We start from the raw sequence: 25,386 nt of genomic DNA on the forward strand, positions 1-25,386 counted from the left end.
CAAAGATTTAGTATTTTTAGGTTCTAGAATTGTGTAGGTTTAGTGCTATTATTTTGTGTGATTAATGCTACTCATGAAACTTTGCAGAGAAAAATGAAGAACGCATAAGGATCTAGAAAGCCCCAAAGGAATAAGTAAATAACATATATTTTTTTCCCAGTGAAAAAAATAACTGACTGAAAATGAAAGGTTTGAGAAATGCTCTACAAATATCTAGAAAATTTTAAAAAATACAATGAAGGAAATTAACACACACATTACTCAAAGCCAGTTTCATATTAGTTGAAGTGTGGGATGCAGTTAAAAAAATAAACTTGCAAAGTAAATTTCTGATGAAAAGCAAAAATGCTATTTCCCAAATACACTATAACTTCTAAGAGGAAGAAGGATAAGGAGAGAAGTTTTATGAATTAATTTAGACACTAAACAGATTACAAAAACTTCCAAAAGACAATTTGGTAAAGAACTTTAGCAACCACAGTCTACAAAGATTTAAGACCACAAAGTCAAGCTTGCAATGCTCAAAACATTTTCTGTGAATATGCTTATAAAATCAACTTTTCAGTTCCTACTAAAGGTAATTGCATTATAATATCTATGCAGATGGAGACAATCCAAGAAAAAAATCCCTCACCTACATTACCCTTGAGACACAGAAGTCAAAGTTAATACTTATTAATTTCCAGTACAGACAAGGTACATATGACTACAATTTAATTGATCTTTATTGAACCCAATTTCAACATTTAATAATCTTCAGGAAAAAATGGATGGCACAATTGGAAAATGTACAGAAAGCAATTTAAAAATAAATATATACAATTTTATACGTATATGTACATATCTCTACAAAACCTTAGATTAAAGATTAATACTTCAAATACTTCCATACTGTCAGGAAGTAGGAAATTTTGTTGTCATCATTCTAAGAGAACAAGCATGTTTTTAAAGCAAACGAGAGTATGTATTAAAATTAAGGGACAGATACAGAGCTCCTGAGCACATGGCCAAATGGGGACCACTAAGTAAACCACTTGAATTCCTATGCCTAGCATGTCTATCCTTTTAAATACCAAATAAGACATCATAGAGGCATTGGTTGGGAATCATTTAGGATGTTCTAGCAAGAACCAAATTAAAAGTTTAAGCATCAGAATCTCAGTAATGAAACAGTAAGATCCTTCTTAACACTAGTATCTCAAAAAACTCTATGTTCTTCTCTAGTTCTATTGCATCATACAATATTTTTATGGTACCTTCCCTACTACCCAAAAAAATCCTTAACTACTTAATAGTTTTTTCAATTCAGTGCTGCACTACAGAAAACCAGGCAAAAGTGAGGCAGAAAGTACCATACAGAGGAGGCAAGAGAGGAAAGACAAAAAAAATTGAAAGTCACTTTATTTTACAATCTATGCAGAAGTTAGTCCTCTAAATACAGGACTCTGTACCCTTGATTTCCTGGAAGTAACTCATAAATGCATCCATTTTTAAGTTTAAGGCTTTGGATCCTACAAATGTATTAAATTTCCCTTCACTCCTCAAGTCTCTCTCAACTGACCTTTATTTTTAAAGCTTGAACTATCTTTGGACAGGATATGTATATTCCTTTCCAAAAATAGTTATAAAGGCTGGACACAGCTGAGGCATAAATAAGGTCAATTATTACTGTAACAGTAAAAGATAGCTGGTTGCTTCTAACAACAAAATACTTAAAAAAAAATAAATAAAATAAATTTTAAAAAAATAAAAAAATTAAAAAAAAAGATAAAATGTATGTTAAGTTTACCTTAATTTGGAAGAAAAGTATGTCCATAAAATTGAAATCCAAATGCAATGTAATGATGAGTTCAGACAAAAAGTAACCAAATCACCTACAGGATGACATGCTTTCATCAGATCTTCCTAGAGATGCATATGACTTTCTGTTTTGTATTATTTACACTCCCTCAATCAAGAGAATCTTGTGCATTTGCCCACTACTTGGCACAAAACTTTTCACTACTCTCTGTCTTGACACTAAGCCATTGACCACAACACTCTGAATGTGATCATTCAGCCAATTTCTTATCTAACATTCCACTAATCAAATCCATCTCTCTTCAATTTAGAGAGAAGGATGTTGTGGGGCACTGTGTCAAACACTTTACAAAAGTACAGATAAATGACGTGTGTATCCCTTCCCTCGTCCCCTGATGTAAGCACTACAGCAGCAGAAGGCCACCAGGTTGGTCAGACAGGATTTGCCCTTGGTGAAGCTGTGCTGGCTGTCCCTGTCCTCCATGTGGCTCAGTGTAGCTTCTAAAAGGTTTTGTTCCATGATCTTCCCAGGAGCAGAGATGAGGCTGACAGGTCATAGTTCCCACAGCTCTCCTTTCTACACTTTAAAAAGATGGTGTCCTGGGGTGACTGTAGGGTACAATGCTTTCCCCTTTCCAGTCACCTGGGACTTTACCTGCATGCCATATTAAAACGTGACAGCATTGTATATTTCCTTTTATCTTAATCATAGACATATCTGTTTTACTTTTTTTGAACTAAGGTTTTGACCTAAATATGTACTGTTATATTTTTTACCCCAAACTTTAAACTTTTACAATGGCCTGCAATAAGATATGTGTTAAGTGCTTTAAAGCCCATGCTTTACTACCTTCATCATTCAATGGCAGGAGCTGTGTGTGGGATGTGTGGGAGGGGAGGGGAAGTCTGACATTGGAATTCTTCACAGTAAGTACCTTTAGCATTCTTATCTGAGCCTCTGCATCATCTTTTTCTTGTTTAAGGAGTTTCCTGAGCTCTTGAACATTTTGTTCATGTTTGATTTTCACATTTTGTAGCTCTGATCTAAGATCTGCCAACTCCTGTTCGTGAATTTCTCTTTCCATCTTCAGCTGCCTGTTAGCTGAAATCATCTCTTCATGATTAGATTCCTGCTGTTTCTGGAGGTCTGAGAGGCTCTTAAGTAATTCCTTTTTGGCTTTCTCCTCTTCTGCTATTCTGTTTGTTAGTTCCACGCGTACAGTGCTTAAATTTTTTACATCTGCTTGCATTTCCAGGAGTTGTTCTTGGTCTTTCTTATGAAACGAGTTAATAGTTGCAAGCTCTGTCTTCAAGTGTTCCTTCTCAGCTTGCATTTGATTTTGTAGAAAGACTTGTTTTTTCAACTCATTCTCCAATTTTTTTACAGTACCTTGAACTTCTTTGATCTCTTCTTCAAGAGATACCTGGTGTGACTGCATTTCATTCAGTTTTACCTCTTTACAGTGGAGGAGTTCTTCCTGCTGGGCTCTCTTTGTAAGCACATCATCCAGCTCTTTCCGCAGGTTTTCTATTTGGTTTATAGCTGAGAGAAGCTGACTTTTGAGATCATCTTTGTCTTTGAGGGCCTAGAAAAGAAAAAAAAGTAATTCAGTAATTCAGTACTGATCTGAAGTAATTAAAGACAATTGTCCTTAGACATCAGGAATGTCTATGGAACAATTAGCATATGTATGTGAAAATACAAAATTTTTGCTTGGTATGAACTCAGTTCAAATGTACTCAGTGTTTCTTTAAATTTACACACAGATCATGTGCAATCTCAAACTTGGACTTGTCCTTAAATTATCTAATCTTCTAAGTAGGGATAGTTTTGGTTAATTCCCTGCTTCTCACGCCCTCTCTCTGCAGACTGAGAGGTGTTTATTCCTCCAAATAGCAAGATGGAGAAAATGATCTAATACAGTAATGCAGCAGCATACAGAGATGACTACTGGATATATACACTGTACCTACAGTCCATTCCATATGGTGAGTTATTTTGTTAATTTTCAAAAATATTACATATGAAGTATAGCAACTTTAACTTATTTTTGAAATTATGCACAGTAGATGAATTAGTAGCAGTTAAAAGTATGGTTCACTTATGCATCAAAGTGAAGAAATAACATCATCTCCAAAATAAAAATCAATCAAATGCAATCAAAATGCCACTGTTTTCCTAGGATCATAAGGATTTGGGTGTTTTTTCTAACACTGATATATTTCATGTTAAAATTACCACAGAATTACAGAATGTGTAAGCTTGAAAGGACCACAGTGGGTCATCTGGTACAACCTCCCTGCTAAAGCAGACTTATCCTAGAACACAGGCACGGGATTGCATCCAGATGGTTCTTGAATATCTCCAGTGAGGGAGGCTATGCAACCTGTTTGGGCAATCTGTTTGAATATATCAGGTTCTTTAAACTGACTTAATAAATTTTATATTAAATTTTACTGAGCATTTTTCACCAATTTCACAAGCAACACACATTTCTTAAGGATATAGCAAAATTACTTGAAATAATTCAGAACAAAAAGGCAATTAGGGTTAAGAGTGTGCAGTTAAAAATAATAAAACAATCTGCAATTTTCAAGAATAAGCAATGCAAAGCAAAATACAAATATAATAAATTGAGGACATGGACTGATGACCATCATGGGTTTTTTCAAAAAAACAAACTACCAAACAAAAAGACCCTCCTAAACCTATTTTGTCATTCTACTTGAAGGATTTTGCGAAGAAAACCCAAACCATCACCAAAAACAAAACAAAAACAAAACTCTAGTAAAATTTCAAACTGCAACCCATAAGTTACTTGCTTTGAGTATGTTTTCTATATTACATAGCTAAAAGAACATACATGTCAAAAGATGTTAGAAACTCCACTGTCAAACAATATTACAGACAACCACATGGGCAAAACTTCAACCAAATTATCCCAGTAATTCCAAAATAATGAAACCTAAACAATCTTTCTATAGCCCCACCATTGTCTGCCAGTATTTCAAAAATCTCAAAATTGCAAGCTATGATTGCAACCCAGTTTTGAAAATTTTCCATCAACCCTTTGAGGTCTTCTAACAGAAATCAAAGACAGCAAACTGCCATTTCTTCCTTTTCCTTATTGGTTTTATAGAATTTTGTCTCAGATGTTAATTGTCTATATTTCATAGCTAGTTAAATTATGTTCTCCTAGTTATCTCAAGTTCATACTAAATGCTGCATCTAGATTGATAATATCTCTATAAGTAAACTGTTTCCAGATTTATATTGAGAACATGAAACATTGTTTGTACTTTTTTCTCCTTCACAATGACATACAGTTTATTTGATCTTTCATATCTTAAAATAAAGAAACTTTCTTCACCAGTGACAGCTACCTCAAACATATTAGCAGGATGGTCACAACCTTAAAAGTAAGAACAAACACTGACAGCATTTCTTAAATAGAGAGAGTTCAAGCATTGCTTTTAGCATGTGAATATATTTCCCACATAAAAAGTGGTAAAATCCATGTCAAAGATTCTTAATTAACAAAGAAAATTTCAATGTGTTCAGTGTTATCAACTACCTCTACGAAGACCAGGTGGAAAGCAGTTTAAGTTTGCATAAATAAACTCCTTCTCTTCATCTTTAAAACAAAGGGGAAGGGTACAAAAAAAAAATAAAAATCAACCAATCTTACCTGACTATTCTTGTCCATCAGCTCACTGATAGTTTGATTTTGTTTTTCTATCTCACGATTCAGTTTCTTACACTTCAATTTCCATTGGCGGATGGTTTCCTGGGCTCTCACTTTCAAATCTTCTCTTTTTTTCTCAATCTCCAGCCTGAGTGCCTCTGAATGCTTGAATTCAGTGAGATACCGTTCTGCTTCCTTGGTACTCTCTTCAACCTGTTGAGCTAACTCAGCAGACTGGAGTTCGGTTTGCCTACGTCCGTTCTCACAAGCCTTGTAGCAATTCTGTATCTCCTTTAGTTGGTCCAGCATTTTTTCCTGCTGCTTCTCCCTGTTTTCCAGGTCAGATGTTAACCCCTGGAATCATCATAGCAAAATACAAACATTCTCTAAAGATATGCAGTTTGAAACTTTATCAAACAACTTATAGCGACATTAAATCACATTTTAATTTAAAATATGAACAGCATAAAAGATCTGCTTGAATATCAAGGAAAGCCCTGTTAGCCCAGAGAATCTCTCTCCCTCTGCAATGGTAAAGAACTTCAACACAAGACATAAAACACATACTACTCAATGCTTTCTGCATTTTTACCTCTTCTAGTGGTTCTTGTTATTTTTCTGCATTGTACATTTGAGATCAGTCATTGGCCATATATTATACACTATACAAATAAGAAATAAATTAAACAGTAAGATATAAGGAGATTAATGTAAACAGATGAGAGGAAAATGAGATTTGGAAAGGAAAAACCAGCATTCACCACAACCACAGTAATTTATAGTATATGAGCTAGTTGTTACCCAATTTTATGTTGGTTGCCTTTATGAGAGCAATGTGCTAAATAAAGGTATATTTCATAGCACTGAATAAAAAGTGAATACAGCAGCTTGGCAAATATTTCTGAAACAAAGTGCAAAGATGTTTGAAAATGTAGGAGGCATATATAAGCCTTTCAAAAATTAATTAAATTGAAAACACACCTTTTAAAAATAAAAAGGTATTGCATTTCTCAAATCATATTTCTCTGAACATAAGAACATTCTCTCATAAGAAACTCAGGAAAAATAGCATCCATATACCTTCTGGAAGGATGTGCTCAGAAATCAGTTTTTGAAGATACAGTAGCAAAATTATATTTTATCAAGATCATCAAGCAGAAATTCACATTAGTATTCTTCATTTTGGGCCTATTTAGACTGCTTTCATACCATTCAGTCTTTTCATTAATGAAAGATGAATTTGAATAGACCTGACCTATAGGCAAACACACTATCAAGCCTCAGGGGATTGAAATACTTTGGAGATGAGGATTAGATTTCAGAATGACTGAAAAAAACTGTGGATGTAGCCTGAAATAAACAGACTGCAATTCAGGATGGACAAGGGAAACTGTAAGTAATTGAAAGTATTTTATCTATCAAAGAACAGACAACTTTACAGGTGGATATAGAATGACTATTTAGACAAAGATACTTCCAAAAGGTTGGGGGAAGGAGGGAGACTTGGGTTTGTTAGTAAAGGCTCTCTCCTTGTCAGTTTGTATTTCTTTTCCCCTTCCAAATCAGGCAAACACCATCTGGGAGGCAGTGAATTGTACCGATCTCTCTTCAGGATAGTATTTGCTGTGCTAATGAGATAATGAAAACAAACTCACAAGTTACAACTAGTAAAATTTTAATCAAAACAAGCTTAATTTCCAATGAAAACAGATTATAATACTTCTTTAAAGACAAAGATTTGAGTATAGCAGAAGTTAAAAATAGCATCATAAAATACAATCAGATATTACATTTACTGTTCCACAGGTTTTCTAAAATAGGTCATGATTTTTTCAGTCATGTGATTACACATGCAATTATCACTTCCCATTTCATGTCCTTCTGGAGACACCATAGAGGATGTCAGACTAAATTGGTATAGTACTCAATGATGCATCATTAAAAAATAGTTATTTATATTTATTTTCCCCAGAGTACACACTTCACTAACAAAACTACAGCGCCCACAAACTTTTAAATGAAATACGAGTCTAGCTTAAACTCAGAAAATAATGTTCAATTAACAGTAAACATTCCTCTTATTGTGTAAAAGTAAATCAACCTCCAACTTACTGATTTGTAGTATAATAAAAAAGAGGAACATTTGTTTTAGATACTTACTTTGAAGCGCAACTAATTTATCAACATGAATTGTTTGCATGAGGAGGAGAATTGGATTTTGACATGGATGTACCAATATAAATGTGACTTTTAATGTTTGATTTTTACAATATATGTAAATAAGGTAAATATTAGAAAAGAGTTGGCACTTTGTTTAAAAGAGTTAAGCCAGCACAGTTCCAACATTTGAAGTCAGGTGGAAAACAGCATCATAGTAAGTCAATATTTCATGCAGCCAACCCTGTAAAGCAAGAGCATACAGGAAGCATCTCCACACTGTGTCTATATCGAAACAGGAGTCCCAAGTGTACTGATCAGTACTTCTGAATTCCTAGTTGATGTATGATAAATGTGTATCTCTATGTTAACATGGGTGCAGTTGCCAAAATTCTGTCTGATCTATAAGGGCTTGCGCTACTGGCATTAAATTGGCTAATAGTTACTTTTTCTTCTACAAGTGAAAAAGTAAATTTTATTGAGAATATGTATCAATATTTATAAGACTGACAGACCTATGTCACTGAAGAATTCCAAAAACATGATTCTTGATAAACATCAATATTTTTTCCTCAGAAAAACTGAAATATTTTCATAAACTATTGTACTGGACAATACTATAAGAATACTAATACCAAATTCAAATGACGAGTAGTTAATAAATCAAACAAGTTCCCAGGCACAAGAGTTTAAAAGCACTTATGGAGAAAGTAAGGTACTGCATCTTTATAATTAGTGCACCTTGTTTATTTCTTAGTCATAGTTAAATCTCAATAACAGCCCCATATCTATACGGCTTCATGCAGAAAAATGTATTAAAGATAGTTGTATACATTTGGAAGATCTCACAGCTGCGCCCTTAGGTAAACTACAGTAGCTGAAATAAATATTAAATTTAAAAGTTATTTTAAGATTGAACTCACTTCTAAACATGAGCTTAAGAATACATTTTAACCTTTTTCATCCTCTCCATTTTACATCACACTAATTTTATGGCAACTGTTGGAGGCTAAATGTTCAACGCACACAACTCAAATTCTTGCAAACAATGACATTTGAATAAATCAAAAGAAATTTCTAGTATTACATGTACATCAGAGGCAAGTTAGATCCTCCCCACTAAACAAAGATAAATTACACCCAAGTCAAACATGACTGGTCACTTCCAACTGGGAATCAGACTATCTGACAAGAGCAGCTGTTAGCATAGGCTTGACAAAATGCTTTGTTAGTACACAAGTTTAGAAATTCACATCCTTGCACTCCTTGATGTCTCATTAAAAGAAAAACACACTAGCTACTTTCCTGTCACTGCCCCTGTAGGAGAAAGGCAGTGGGAAGCAGATAAGAAGTACAAAGTATTTGCTGTTGAGAAAATGAGGGAAGTCAAAATTTCTAAATCAGAGAAATGACAATGACCCCAACTGAGCATTCTTGCATGAGTATTTTCAGGGCAGGAAATTAGCATTATAAAATCATTCTGACCCTTAAGAAAGCATGTTCTACAAGCAGAAGTTTAAAAAAATATTTTTCTGTGGGTTTTTACCACATTAATTCCTGTCACCAAAATAATTAGTTTCTCAGGCACAACAGAATGTTTTCAGTTAGTCATGGGTTTTATAGACCAGCTAGAACACAAATGCTGATGGACACCAGGAAATGAGTTCTGCTTGTCTTACCCTTTATAGAAGCACTTTAGGTCTTTTTAAACCTATTCAATGACCAAATTTCAAATAGCATGCAGGAACTTATTTTGAGAAGGCCATCTTTTTCCAAATATAATTTGATGTATGAGTTTGATTTAAATCAGAAGAGAAGCTGACAAGGTAAAAGAGCAGCAGAAGTAAACTGAACAGTATAGTCCTGTAAATCTATGAAAAGACAAAAAAAATAATTCCTACATTTGAATTTCCAAAGTGATCCAATACCATTTCAAAGATAAGTACCTTCATTAGGAAAATAAATACAAAATCCCTTGCTTACAGAATGCCAAAATAAAAGCAGAACAAAAAGTGAAGTCCTTGACTACTGAAATAATACACATGGTTTTGCAAACTCTTTTCTCCTAACAATCACAGAAGACAGAAGAAAATTGTTAGTGTTCAGGCATACTACTACCAATGACAAATCTAGACAAGAGTAAGAAATACAGAAATTTCCCATCTCAAATAAGAATGCCACTGCCTACTTAGATCTCATTTTATGGTCAAAGTCTTGTAACTGAAATTCCAGTACAAAAGACTGCTCTTATCCTTTTCATAGAGAATCATATTAAACATTATGGGCTTACCATAAAGAAGACTACTAATACTTACGATTCTATTATTATATTGCATCTAATTACTAAAAAAATGGGAAGTTGTGACCTACTTTTTTTACTCTACTGCACTCTGGGGGGATATATACTGGGGGAATAAGGAAGCAAGTACTACCTCATAGAACTAGCTCCAAAAACCATTATTAATGGTAAGCCTTGATAAAATCAGATCAGCTTTTCTTTGCACATGGGAAAGAGAGGTAATCCAAACCATGAAATCATGGGCAATAGCAAATACCTTTTTTGGTATTACATGGGAGAGGAAAAAGTCAGCAAACTCAAATCACTTTTCCAAGTTGTTTACACAATAAATAACGAGGATGACAGTTACTCTTAGTTTTAAAGGTTAATCTCTAATCTGCTATATCACCTAATGTTAACGAGATGGAAAATTATTTAAAAAAAAATTCCACCAAGCAAAAAGCAACAAAACTCAACTTACCTGTATGTGCATTACGAGCTGTGCTTTCTCCTTGTCCTTACGCTCTATACATCTCTTCAGTTCTTCTACCTCTGACATTACAGCATTATGACTCAACTTTGCTTTGAGTTCCAAAATATGTTTCTCTAGATCTTGCTTTTCTCTCTCATATCTTTCAGTTACTATAAAAAAGCAAGAACAGAGCAACAGACTCACTAAAAATACCACCTTGTGGTAAATTAATTTTATCTCGTTTAATTTTTGGCAATTTGCTTCTCTACTTGAGACTATTCTACAACTACTGATTTTGACCAAAGTATCTGTGAAAAATGGAATGCCTCTATCATAACCTAATAACATTTTACTGAATTAAACAGTATTTGCAGTCATTTTATAGGGGTTTCCACTCTTCCCCCTGCACACAGCTGCTCCCCTCAAAAAAGAAACCAAAACAACAAAACAACCAAAGCCCCAACAAAACTGAATAAAATAAAATAGGATGGAAGAAACAGTGGGGAAGTTCTGGTGTAAACGAAATTTTGCCATCAGCTTCAAGGCCAAGGTTTTATCTCACCGGAGTAATACCTCCCAATCTGAAAGTCACATTATCTGTGACTTTTATGTCTGAATCCTGCATCTACAACCAAAGGTTTTGATAAGAGTAAGCTATAAATTCTCTCAATCAGAAATTCAAAGATCTTTAGTCATAAATAACTACTAGAGGCAAAAGAAAAAAATCTCTACGTCTTCTTTTATATATCTTTGAAGAAAGAGAAATAACACAGCAAGGTGAAACACAACAGCAAAAATTATATAAATGCATGCATGTATTTTTACAGTTACAGTACATTTTTATTTTCTTCATATTTTTACAACTATTTTGACAAGATCAATAGGAGAATTAAAATATTCTTTTATTAACATGAAAGACATATAGTTTCTAATAAATTAACTTTTCAGCAGAAACATTAACATGATTGAAGAAAAACTATTGAAATTATTTTGCACTACATTTCTGAAGATAAGCCACATACAAAATCTAGCCTGTTTCCAGTGCTCTGTATGAGATTTATAAAACATAGAGTCAGAGTCCTGTTTTAAAATCCAAGATAATTCAGAAGCTGAAGTACAAAAATACAAAAATATGTCATTAGCCAAACCAATTAAACATTCCCAAAGACACTAGAATAGTCACTATTTCTCTATTATCTTGAGTAATACATTTCTATGTTAATAAGGAGAAAGACTTTCTCTAATGCCTTTTTGATTACGTTTGAAAAGTTTAAATAAAGATAGATAACTAACAATTAACTGAAGACCTTGCTAAAGTAGTAATTTAATATGCAATTATATCTTGAAATTGTTTAAAGTATTTGTCTTCTAAACAAACTATTTCAACCCTAAAACTCTAACACAATGCAAACAGAAGCCCTGACTGCATCATACAAAAAATTTTATTAACCACTTAGGAACATATTGCTTGGAAATTCTACCAGAAAGTCATCAGCCGTATTAGCTACCTAGTCAATGACTTTTGTTATGATTTTCAAAATGGCAGAACTCAAACTGCAAATGGACTGAAATGCAAGCTTTCTGGAAAATTATTGGTTAAAAATAACACACATTTTTCTTCTGTAAAAACACTATGCAATTTACTGAAATTGTTTCATTCATTTTAACCATGCAAATCAAAATATTTTATCATAAATTAACTGTCATTGCTATTTGTCTGTTAATATTCAAGTGTCAGTGTATTAACTTAAATCCGAGGAATTATTTGGCTGGTTTTGTTGAAACAATAGAAGAATTAGACTGCAACTCTAAGATAAAATTAATGTTCATGCCTACTAACTAGTTTGGAGGTCTCTAGTGCAAAATATTAGTTGTACCTGCTCTAATTCTCCTGTCATCATCTTGTACATCCTGGTAGTTCTGGCGATGCATAGCAGCATATGAAATTTGATGTTGCAATTCTACACGGTCTTCTTCGGCTCTCAAAAGCTGGGAACGAAGATCGTCAATCTAAAAGATAGGCACAAGCATCAAAAGTTTATTGGAAAACAGAACAAAAAAATAAATACTATACTCCTATTAAATGCTAAAAAAATACGACATACAAAAAATATTTATAAATAAAGCTTGAGAGACCTGCAGATGGTAAAGAAAAGACAAACTACTTCCTAATTATAGGCCACAAAGTGATTATTCTAAATTAAAGGAAGTCTTTTAATTTATGTTGACCACAGAGGAGCATTAATTTCTCTAGAGCAAACTAAATTCTGCCATATTATATGTTGCAATTGTCTTTTTACATAGCTAGTGAAAATATCTATACAAATATAATAAAAAATATGTTTTATTTAAATTGTGCTCCTTAAATTCAGTGTATTTATTCATAAGAAACACGGGGGCTCTTCACATTTTTCCTTTCTATCATATATAGCATAGCACTTACAAAGATGACAACATGTAGGAAAATAGAGAAAATTCAACATGCTAAAGTTAAATTGAAGAAAAATACTTCTAATTCATATTACCCTATATTCCATTCGTAATGATTTAAATTCAAAACAGTAATATAGCTAAAACTTCTGCTAGATATACACAAACCAAACCATTAATGCTACAAGGTGAGAATGTTAATTGCCCCCTACCTAGTTATTTCAGTCATTCTATCAAGCCCCTCTAAAAGAAAGATGTTTAGGAGAAAGGACTTCTTTCTGAAGCTATAATCCAAATTCCTACAAATATTAAGTTTAATCATATATGCATCAATAGCTATTGTTTAAAGCACACTTTAGATACTTTTTCAGGTATTTGTTTATTTACTTTTATTGCATGTTACAATGTAGCAAATGCTTCTATGTCATTGATTTATCTGATTTCACCAATTATAGCACATGCTTTGCAGAACAATGATTACTGTCATAAAAATTGTTCTAAAGCATATTATGAAAGGAAATTTCACATGTGTTTATGTACTGAAAACATACCATTACTATCACTACTATAATTAACACACATATGAACATATACACACCTAAAAGTTTGGAAAGCAGAAAAAGTATAATGAGCTCAGTCCATATATTATACACAGTTAAATCTGTCTTTCTATACCTCATTTTTTCCTTCATAAAACAATGTTATCAGAGGATGAGATAGAAATATTAAGCAAAAAGACACAGACACAACCTAATACAAAAACCTTAGTTTTTTTACCACACTAAAGCAGTTACCTGATGCAAAAGAGCTTCTCTACTGCCTTCAGATTCACTCAACTTTTTCCGGGACTGCTCTAATTCCTGCTCAAGCTTTCATTTCAGAGGATGATGAAGAAAGAAAAGCATGTAGGGATCATAATATAGAAGTATATTTTAAGATCTAACTTTGACACATATTCATCCATATAAGCATCTATCTAAAATGCAGTATATTACACACAGTATTTTTATCTGTCCAAAATTTTAAGCAAACCTTCATTTGTACTAAATCCCTGTGATATTTATTTAAATTACATAAAGAGAATTTTATTTACAGTCTATAATTTTTGTACAATATTCTGTATCACATAAAGATACAAAGTCATTTATATTATCCAAAATAAAAATCGCAAAAGAAAATTTTTACTGGGTTAAAAGCAAAAAAAAATAGAAGATAAATTTTAACAAATTTTCAAAAACATTGCCCCTGGATTTGAAACATACTTTCAAACTCAAAATTAAAAATTACTTAATATTTTATGTCATTTTTGGTAAATAGTTTATTCATAGAAGTGTTAAAGATGACATGTATTGGTAGAACTGTAATTGATAAAACCTGTGGGGTTTCTGTGTTGTGCAAGAAGATGTATTTGAATTATTTTGGAAACAAGGTGACTAAAAAATTGAAGTGTCCTGAATTTCATAGAATTGGAAGTTTATCCTAAAACCATAATATTCAATATGTGCAATCAGAAATAGTCATCAAACTGATAAGCATTAAAAAAAAAAAAAAGCATTAAAAAAAAAAATAATGAAAGCAAAAGCTACAAAATATTTTCTGACTTCTTCCATAAATAGTTCAAAGATCCACTTTGAAAGAAATACAGGTTTCCACAGCAGAAACTGTTATTGTTGAGATAGCAATCTCAAGGAGGATGTTGAGAGCCTGGCAAATGGGCAAAGTAAACAGGACCAACATTAAGAGAACGAAGAGAACAACATAACATAAAACACTACATAAGGGCTTAGCATAAAGTGGTACAACATTGAAAGATGCCAAACTTGATGCAAGTGGAAAAAAAACTAGGAAAAGTGTAATACAGCCCTAGCATCCTGCTAGAATAGAAGCATGAAAAGAAAGAGTGAAATATGGCAACAGTTCAGTAAGAGTAATAAATAATAACTGTGGTGCAAAATAACCAGCATGAGCTAGTTGCAAGGATGAAGAAAAGCTGCTTTGAGCTGCTGCAAATAAGTAACACAGACTACATACAAATTCAGAAAACAGAGAAAGAAATCAAGGATAATGCCCAAGTTATAAATGTGTCTGCCTGGCAGGATGGAAGAGTGATTCGAAGTAACATACTAAAACTGAAGACCTTTGAAGGAGAGACACAAGCTGAGCATAGCTATATTCACAGTTCCTCTGATGCAGAAAAAAGTCCCACACCTTGTATTCTTAAAGAGTAAAGAAAGTTTTGTTTTGCTGGTTTCTCAGAAGGAAGCATATACTGTAACTGATAACACTACACACTCATTTAAAATCAAAAAAAGAAGAAATTAAGTCTTACCTGATGCTTTTCATTTTCATATTTCACAAGTTTGTTTCTCATGAATTCTTCTGTTTCATCTGCTTTAGCATCTTGCTTCCTTAAAACCTTTAGATTAGAAAAATACATTGTAAACTTCATCACAAAATTCACAGAAACCATCCATTCCAAGGCTGTTAAAATTAAAGAATCTGCAGATACATTTAAGAAAGAAGATCTAGACAAATGCTTTCTGACTGCATCTAATATTTCCAAGTAGAGCCAATGTATATTGTTATGAAAAGATAAATATAAGTTCATGCATACATAAACACACCCATGCAGAGAACAGGGACAAACACAAAGTCTAAAGCAGCGCTAACATCCTTCCGATGTATAGAGCTCCAGACACTCAAGCTGACCCCAAACACCTTTAGATTAAGTTCTAAAAGGCTCAAGAGATCCCCTAGCTGTGTACTTCTCAGAGAAAAAGAATATATTCTCTAAAATAAAGTGTGCGTGTTATGAAATACAGTGCACTGTAGTCAAGAAAACACTACCATAAGGTAGTGTTATAAGTCAAAAGGAAAAAGAAAAGGTTATTTCTTCTGAATCTGAACAGATGCTTGGAGCCACAGAACTACAATTGAATCAACTGAAACTTTCCTGATCAAAAGTTACCAACACTGATGTGCCCTTCCTTGATAACGATAACAAAAAATAAAACAAAATCCATGAGGACATTTCCCCTTCCCTCTCAGACTCAGGTATCTAAAACCACATGTGTACACTTTTTAAACCATCCTATAAAAGTGCATTAAATATAAATTTTAAAATCTTGTCCCTCTGCAAACCAACACTATTTGCAAAACACAGCCAATCACTGGCAGAGGAAGTATTAGACATACAAATATTAATGACATGTAGTATTTGCAACTTGACCCAAGTTTAGATATTTCAAGCCAAAGCAAAATCATTGGCTCATTTTAAATAGAAAGAATAGCTGAAAGAGATCAGTAGCCATATACTGATAATTTCCCATGAATTCTATAACTGTTTATAAATCACAGATTTTATCTGCGCAACATGACCAAGTATTTTTCACTAGTCACAAATCAATTAATTAGGTACCTTAGCACAAATCTTTTACTCTCATCCCATATCTTGAAGCATAAATATATTCCATAATTACTTGCTAAAACAACAACAAAAACACATAGCCTTTCCAGAAAGAAATGTCTTTTTCCCAGTCTGTTGTTCCCAAGCAGCATTTTCATTTTACATTTTAAAGGAATATCTCCTTTAGCAAATACCCCTGAAATTTGTCCCTATAAATTGTGCCATTTCATTCAGTTTTTGAACATTTTTCTCTTCACTGTACACTGGAGAACAATGTCAGTGCATGAAAACAGAATACAAGACATTAATCAGCTTCAGTGAAGCCAGGCATTCAGCCTGAGAAGTTCTGGCTTTAAAAGTAGCTTTCTGGAGAAAATAAATGGCTTTATATACTTACCTCACTCTTATAACCTCACCTCAGAAAACTTAAGGGTTTCAGTATAGTTTGGATTACTATTCTGCCTGAACAGCTCACATTAAAATTGGAGACCATGGAAGACATTAATCATAACTATGCCACTGAAAATATTATGCCACATAAAGAGTTATACTTTTAGTCATACTGATCCCTAATCAGATAATAGAAGACTGTAACACATTTAAGGTATTTTCTAAGTATTCAGTAGAGACTTAAATCTGTCATTCCAGTCAACTATAAAACTCAACACTGCACACATTTTACTCAAAAAGGCTCTTGGGAGAAAACCCAGAAAGCAACAAGGACAAAAGTCTAAGATCATCTCTTCAGCTAATGCTGTTTTTGCATTACCCAAGTTGATTGCGTTTTTGTTTCGGTTTGCATTTTTTTCTTTATTTATTTTTAATGGCCAGAAGCATCGGTTCAGAACAGCCTACTTGGAATATATGATGTCTATTAACTGCAATGGACCACTAGTTTTACTAGCAAAATTAGGAGCTTTGTATAGACCATCAGCTTAAGGCCAACTTTATTTTTGGCACTAAATTAATAATTAACATAGTACCAGACACACATGTTTTCATATGCAGATTTGGCTAGAGATGTCAGAATCATAAAGAAAATATTATAGCTGGGCTGGATTCAGGAATACTATAAAATTTCCAAAGATTATCCCTGCAGAAAGCAAAAAATATTTCTGCATCAGTAGCACATCTTAATTCCCAGAAGAAACCATGGAAATAAATATGCCATTTCAACTTCACTGACTGATATTCAGGCTATTAAATAGGAAAAATTTCAAACAAAAATGCATCCTTTACTATAACTGATACTATAAATATAACCTTCAGTTTTATTTTCTGCATATAGTAAAATAGCCAATAGACATTTCACTTGAAGGAAAAAAAGAGCTCAGATATAGATATATACCCCAGAGTTAAAATACTGCAAAAAAGAAGTAATATTACAATAAATGAAACACACTACATGTGCACTGTTTGGACTGTGAAATGTGCATTGTACCAGTAGGTGCCAGGTAAGCAGTTAATCAAAATGTCCTAAGGAAATGGAAACATCTGGTCATCCACAGCCAGACAAATGTCAACTGTTACTAAAGATTCAGAAACTGTACAGGTAAAAGTTAATTCTGTGTTTTATTTCCTTCCTATACTCCTTTTCAAATAATTCTCTCTTGTTGTTTTGTGCCACACTTGTTTTTTCTCCACTAAAAATCACTATTAAGCTTTCTCTTGGGAGGGGTAAAAGAAAAACAAAAATCAAACAAAACACGTAAAGATCCAACTGATTCTTTGATTTCATTTGTTGTCCCCAAAGAAGGGGTTGAGGAATCCAAATGTCAAAAATGGGAACTAGGAAAAGGATGCTAAAGACAACAGTTCAATCACATACTCCTCCTGGGTGGTTCCCAAACAGCAGGCAGACACTGCCCAGAAAAGCTGAAGCACCAAAGAATGGGAACAGGCCTACAGACAATGGGATTTTCCTACCAAGATCCTTCTCTGAAAGCATTAGTGTCCAGGTTGGTCTGGAAGAGACTGATGAGGAGGTTGATGAGGGGACAGGTATATAGGAGACCACAAGGAGACAGAACTTCCATGTACAAAGGTCTTCACAGCATTGCTTTGGGAAGGACAAGCTACATGTTCCACTGCATGCCTAGGTGGTCAGGCTAGACAATTTTTTGATTAGACCAAGGAGAGCAATTCTTATGGGTCTCTATAAAGAGCTCACCAGCATAAGACAGCATTAGAATACAAATGTAACTGGTATACCCCAACTGAGTATATCTCATCCAGGTACAAGGAGTATCTATTGAACCCCAAAACTTCAAAAACATAACTTACTGCTTCATAGATCAATTTTTCTTATACATGAGGAAAAATATGTGGAATAACTCAAGTTCTCAATTTTTCCAATTTATGATAACCTTTCCAGTGAAAATCATAACTTTTACAGCAACTTAAGCCTGCTAACTTTTCTTAATGTTTGGGTTTTAGTCTCAGTTTGGTTTTGCTGTGTTGTTTTTTTTTTTCAATAAAACCAGATTTTTTGAAAGCTGTGTACAGACCTCAAACTGAAACTTGCTCTTTCAAAGTGAGACTGATCAGTGAGTTTTTCCTATTATCACAAACATACAAGCAGAACTACCTCATGCTATAGTTTAAAGTACGACAAAAATGTATCACATCCTAATCTGAATGAAAATACATTCCTAGCCACCTACATTTGTGATTAGCATGGCTCCAAGTACGCTACCTAAACATACAGCCAGGCAGTTAAAAAGAGACTACCTAGCTATTTCAGTGACAGACATGTATGAGACTTGCTCACGTTCCAAGCAAGAGTCAGATTCAAAACAGAAACCATTGGCCACAGGTGGCACAGCATGAGCCAAAGAGCAAGTATCAATGATGCACTAAAATATCCAGGTGGCTCATAGCACAGATCAAATTCATGTTTGTCTAAAAAGATCAGTGATAAAGATATGCAAAAAACAATGTTAAGTAACATTTTGACCATCAGTTTACCCCATTCTCTGTACACCAGCTTCTTGCAGTTCACAGTATTTGTAGTGAGAGGCAAACAGAATCAAAGTATACAGCTGCATAAGGAGAAAGTTAAAAAATGCTTCCTAGCCTACCTAAGTTGGTAGCTTAAGACATAACTGTAGTCACTGCCTTACCACAGTCAGTGGATGCAAAAGATTCAATAAAGGTGATTCTGTTCACCTAAAGCATGCCAAGCATGACCACATGGACACATTTCACCAAAATCCAGGAAGCCAAGCACATAATTTTTGTAAAGCCATCCAGGACACCCAACACCCAGAAAAGAATGCAAAGAAAACATTTTTAAGATACTTGACTTTGTTTTAGAAAATAGATGTGTAAATGCAAACAAAAAGTAAGAGGTGATGGTGTCTTAATAGTCAAAGAAAAAGAAGTACTGAGGAATCTCAAAATAGTTTTCATTTACACAACAAATGCAGTTGTTAAAGCAATTCATGTATACATGTCAATACCCCTGACAAGAAAAGAACATCTATTCTTCTTTCTAATCAGCAACATGTTTATATCAGAAAAATGTTTATATAGAAAAATATTAAGATATATGATTTTCATTAATTTTTTTGCTAATTGCTATTTTTTTATTTGCAGTAATTGCTATTTAAATGTACCAATAAACACTAAGGTCAAAGATAAAATGTACAGAAAATGGTTGTTATGCAACTACACACAGCACAGTCACGCTAAAGATTCAAAATAAAAATGCAAATTTAAAACTTAAAGATACAAAATCTTATACATCAAGCTTTCTTAATGGTCAGACCTAGATATCATCTTGGCTCATAATCAGTCTATGATTATAGTCATACTACAATACAAATAAGAAGTTTGCACATTATACAAAAAACTGAGAGAAAGAAAAGACAGACAAGAGAAAGGCTAAAATTAATGTATTGTCTTGTTCTGTTAGATCCTGAAAATATATAATTTAATAATTGCAATTTAGGAAGGTGATTCTCTTAAGATGGTAAAACACTGACAAGTAGTGGTCAGTTACAGGCACTGCACTTTACTGAAAAAAGAATAGCATTTAATCCTCAAAAACTTCACAAGATTTCTTAATTAGAGCAACTACTGATCACATGCAAAAGTCAAATTTGATCTGGTCTGAAATGCGTAACAGGCATACTAATGAAAAAATTGTATCATTAAACAGCCACAAATGCTTTAAATAGTATTTTTGTGTAAATCATTCAGGCCATATTAAATAACAGGATTTCAAAACTCAGTCCAAACACTATTCTCCTTTCCAGTAATGTTACTTGGGAAGCATCTTGAATAAATAAATGAAAACAGAAGTAAACTTCAATAGAACATTAAGTCTGTGCAAGGATTACCGCAAGACTGAGGCCACTGTCAGAGTTAAGAGTCCATCTGACTCACAATTCAAATTACAATGGACAAGAAACAGAATAACAAAATAACTTGCTCAAAATTATGCAGAAACATGTTTCATCCAAATAACAATCATTGCAAAATATTTATTTACTTTATTCTCACTAGGCTAAGCAAAAGTACACAAGGCAATTCAAGTATATTCTTTCTAAAATACAGCAACTTAAACTGTATTTTGGAAAGGGGCTCCTCAGGAAAAATAACTTAAAAAAAAATAAAATAGAATTTACACAAGAAAGGATTAAACCATTTTAATTCACATTTGGGTATCTTAGGGGAATAGAAGGTCTAGGATGTACTTAGTATTTCATATTCCTTTTACATGAAATTCAAAAGATTAACTACCAAGAATAAAGGTACCCAGCCTGAAGGCTCATGATCACATAGACTGTGATCATTCATATGATCTATGAAAGATCATATGAAAATCCTTTGAATTACATTTGAACTCATTCACTTGAACTCAAGTTTCCGAAGAAACTATGGCAGTGTCAATGTATCTTTAGAGGTTACAAACTATCATCCCTTTAGAAGGATAAAACAAAATTGTTCCATTCTGCAGATAACAATATCAAATCACACCAATACATTGCATCCCTTCCCCAGCCTGAAGCCACAACTGAAGAATCTAGAAGTGGACAGAGGCATATTAAAGAGCAACGAAAACTGAAATTCAGCACTCTAGTCCTTTTCACCCACTAAGGCACCAGCTGGGAGGAAAATGAAACAGTAAGTCTTTCTGATGCACTGGCAGAAGGATTCCAAACCTTTTAATAAATGTTACTTTTTATTTATATTTAAAAAAACCAAAAAACTCATCTTCTAAAATACAATGTCTTTGAACAGTCTCTAGCTTGACATGAAATACATAGCATCATGAGCAAGGTTCCTCAGTATCACTGCACAGTATAATGCCTTCCAAAAAGCTATGTTGCAAACACTAAAAGTGAAAAACAAGGAATTGCATATTTCTTCTCACTTGTAGTATTCTATTGCACAGATAGAGTTAACATTGCATATTTTTTCTTAGAGTGGAGTGAAATAAAGTCACACTGTTAAGACACAGATTTTCCAAACAGAAATAAAATAAAAAAAGAAATATTTTTCATGTGTTTTCTAAAACAAGCAGAAAAAAAAGCTAACAGCTGTCTCAAATTTTAATTTCTATTCTAAACATTTGTATTTGTCTTCTAAATAATATTTTTTATTTCATCAGGTATTGTTGAATAAAACTGAAATGCAATGAAAAGTTGTCTGGCCACTACAGTGCTTTTGATTGGTTGTTGAAATAAATCAAGTGTCCATTTGTATGAGCAAGCAAAGTTTACCTTTTAGAAAATAAAACGTTTTCATTTTAAAAACCCAACTAATGATTTCCCTTTGTTTGCTTGGGTTTTCAGGAAGGACATAGTGGGTAGGTTCTTAGAAGATTTGTGGCAGTTACCAAAAAGGTCTAAATGCAGTCAAGATAATATAATGAAGGACTGAGCCTGGGCTTAGTATTAGCTGGTCATCAAAACAATGTGAGCTGGACTGAGAGTCCAGCCAAAGATATGAGCATTTTTGCCAGTTTGACAGGTACAGGCTCACAAATGCAACGCATTCCTAACTAAATCCTAAATACATGGGAAGCTTTCATTTGCATACCTCCTGTAATTGAAGAGACACGTGTCCCAGCTGGTCCTGGCGCCTTTCTACAAGCTGTCTTTCAGCACGCATTTCTTCTTCTATCTCCTGAAGTCTTCTCTCTACTCGTTCTGATACCTTCAAAAGAAAAAAACCCATACTGTAGGAAATTGGTATGCCTTTTTAATACATGTGAAAATATCAATGGCAAAAATGTAAACAGAGTATGGGGCAAAAAGAAAAGAGAACATAATTTGTATCTTGTTAAAGCAGATTTAGAACGGTAGAGAAAATAACTAGCTATAGCAGTGAGTACTCATGCAGGGAACCAAACTCTTATCTTGCTGGCAGTATTCTCTTTTACGTGTATGCATATTTTTCTCTACAGGGATGGTTCTACTCAAGCATTAAATATCTCATTATCAAGGTTAGAGCAGCCTAATGTGAAGCTGCAAAACAAAAGTCTTAGCTTCTCTGTCACAAGCCTGATTAACCTCTGGAAGGATATTTCTTTCACATCTCCAGCCTGCAAAACATACTAATGTTTGCCTCTCATGATCCAAAATCTGTGAGTAAAAAGTTGTAAACAAGAACCAAGCACCTGAGAATGACTGTAACAACACAAAGTAATTACATCACTTTAAGCCTTTTCCCTAATATTTTGAGAATCCATGTACAAACTAATACAAACAACAACAGGTGTTTATTAAAGCAACTTGGATTATGAACATAAAAGCTCAGACTAGAATACCAGAATTACTTCACTTTTGCAATTCAAGCTGCTAGCAGACAGCACCATCTTGAGGCAGCAAATTAAATTTATTTTGTAAAAGATTAGCAAGAAAAATATTTATGTATCATTTCCTCCTATCTGAAAACTAATTATTTTAAGCAACCACTAGAAAGTAATATATCCATGACCAAATGTTATTTAGATAAAAAGAGAAAGATAGAGATAAATATAAAAAAATAAAACACCATTTGACTATTAGCTTTTGATATATGTGGAGGTGAGTCAGTTCTCATCTTTCCCCATTAAGCACACTTCTATTAGCACTAGGCATGCATGGATAGAAAATTTTACCATGAGCAACACAATTTATGTAGCAACAGAAACACTGTGTATGTTAATTAAGGCTTAATGAACAAAACACTTTCTTTACAACAGAATATATCTCTCAGAAAACACTTCTTGTTTGTGCAGCCAGATGAACAGCCAGCTTACAGTCTGGAATATTATATTTTTTCATAAAACCATCAAGAGATGCCTGGTACTACATCAAACCACACACTTTCATGAAGTAAGTTATGAAAGCTCTGCAGCCATGATCCAGAATAATTACTTACTGAAAACTAATGTATAAAAGATAAAGGCCACATCATGATGTCTGCTTTGATAAGTACTGCAAAGTGTTACTTCTCGGAACTCATAAAATACTCCATCTAGCAGAAACAATGATACTATGTAGTAGGAACAGAAAATAACACTGTCATTAAACTTGTTACATCTTTGCTGAAAGCCAGGAAATAAGCTATCATCCTTTTCCTCATACCTAAGAACTTAAAGAAATCACCTTAAAGAAATAACAACATAAAGAAATTAAACCATAATGTTTTAACATTTTTTAAAAAAGTTTTGACTGTGTGTTTCTGAAGACAGAAGCTTTCTCATCTCTCTTGTACCTTTTTCAATGAAGCACTTTCTTAATAGTACTAAAGCTATTAAGAAAGAAAATACACAATTTTGACTTAACAGAAGATCCAAAAGTAACATCACCCCCAAAGGTGACATTCCAAAGGAGAGCTCAGTAACTTCTTCACTGTCATGGGTCTAGCATGCACAGCAGACAGCATGACATGAGACAACACTAAACAGGCTTTAGACTCCTGCAAAGTTCAGATTTCACTACAAATTATCACTAACTCAGAACAAGTAAGAAAGGAACTTCATGAGCTGATTTGCCTTGCCTCTGACTTCCTTCAACTCACTCCAGAATATAATTGTTGTGTTATTTCTAACAAGGTACTAAAAAAGATTGATTACATATTATTATATTTGTCATGGAAATTTCAGTTACAGACATAATCATCTTTAACAAACAAAAAAAACCCCCACAATCAACACAAACCACCAAACATTTTGCTGCAATTTAAAACTATTTGTTTCCCATACTTTGTACATTGGTATGGTATTGGTGACATCTTGGCACTTCAGCAAGGTTTTAATCTCCCACAGAATTATGTTCCCTCTTTTTGTAACCTCTCTGACCTTCCTCAAATTGTCACAGAGCCTGTGGCATACAACAGTAGGGATTAAAAAAAATTATAAGCAGTTAAGTGTTAATTTATTAATTAGTAAATGCAGAGTACACTTAAAAACATACTTGTCTTCCTCTGTCTTGCTAATGACCCTGACTCAGGACATTTCTACCATGAAAGTGTGTATCTTGACCTCTGAATGTTATCAAAAATCTTAGCGTAGACAAGTGGTTCACCAAAGAATAGTACAAAGAGTATGGAGGCTCTACACAATGACATGAAATACTAGCGCTAGATTGCTGTGTTCAGAACATGTTAGAATGTGATTTCAAGCATGCATTTGTAGCAACATAGACTATCTGTGAATAATAATGATGACACTAGAGCTCTGTCTCCACATACAGCTTTCAGGTAGCAGCAAAATCTATGAAAACAGCTTAAGCTATCAAAAAATTCCTCCTCTCCCCTGCAATTGAACACAAAGAACAGAAAGTCCTTTTTAAAACTAGGGTGACGTTTAAGTCATGCAGCTAAATATAATCTTGTGGAAGATGCTGGATGCTTACTGTACAAAAAGTACCATCCTACTTATTGAATTTCTGCCCTGTTTTTCAGCTTTCCACTGTTATTTCTAGTGCAAAAGTCCTGCTAACAGAAATCTATTTCAACATATTTTTGTTGATGTTCTTGTTACGACCCATTTTATCATCAATGCATACTTGAAACATGAGTATTAAAATAAAAAAAAAAGAGCAAAATTTTTTCAGAGATATAACTTTAAATATTGTTAAATATCATGGCAAATGATAATATGTGTTATAACTTTTACAAGTCACCTGTGCAGTACCAAAACTCCTTATACCAGATCTTC

The 25,386-nt window shown here is 33.5% G+C and overlaps 1 protein-coding gene across 6 annotated transcripts in view; it reads right to left on the reverse strand.

Moving 5' to 3' along the window:
* Positions 1–25,386, reverse strand: part of CEP128 (centrosomal protein 128) — a 96,631-nt gene that overhangs the window by 56,925 nt on the left and 14,320 nt on the right. For 5 of the 6 annotated variants that reach the window (XM_088058161.1, XM_088058163.1, XM_005520214.3 and 2 more), the window contains 7 exons: positions 22,278–22,394; positions 15,153–15,239; positions 13,618–13,692; positions 12,271–12,403; positions 10,403–10,563; positions 5,490–5,840; positions 2,736–3,386 (listed from right to left, as the gene is read on the reverse strand). In XM_088058161.1, the coding sequence (XP_087914287.1) occupies positions 2,736–3,386; positions 5,490–5,840; positions 10,403–10,563; positions 12,271–12,403; positions 13,618–13,692; positions 15,153–15,239; positions 22,278–22,394 (1,575 nt within the window). The remainder of the gene's footprint in view (positions 1–2,735; positions 3,387–5,489; positions 5,841–10,402; positions 10,564–12,270; positions 12,404–13,617; positions 13,693–15,152; positions 15,240–22,277; positions 22,395–25,386) is intronic. The other variant, XM_088058164.1, reaches the window with a different exon arrangement.

Source organism: Pseudopodoces humilis, chromosome 7, assembly GCF_049639895.1.
Source record: "Pseudopodoces humilis isolate 2021_Gansu_Grassland_sample_001 chromosome 7, ASM4963989v1, whole genome shotgun sequence".
In the NCBI taxonomy this organism is placed as follows: domain Eukaryota; kingdom Metazoa; phylum Chordata; class Aves; order Passeriformes; family Paridae; genus Pseudopodoces; species Pseudopodoces humilis.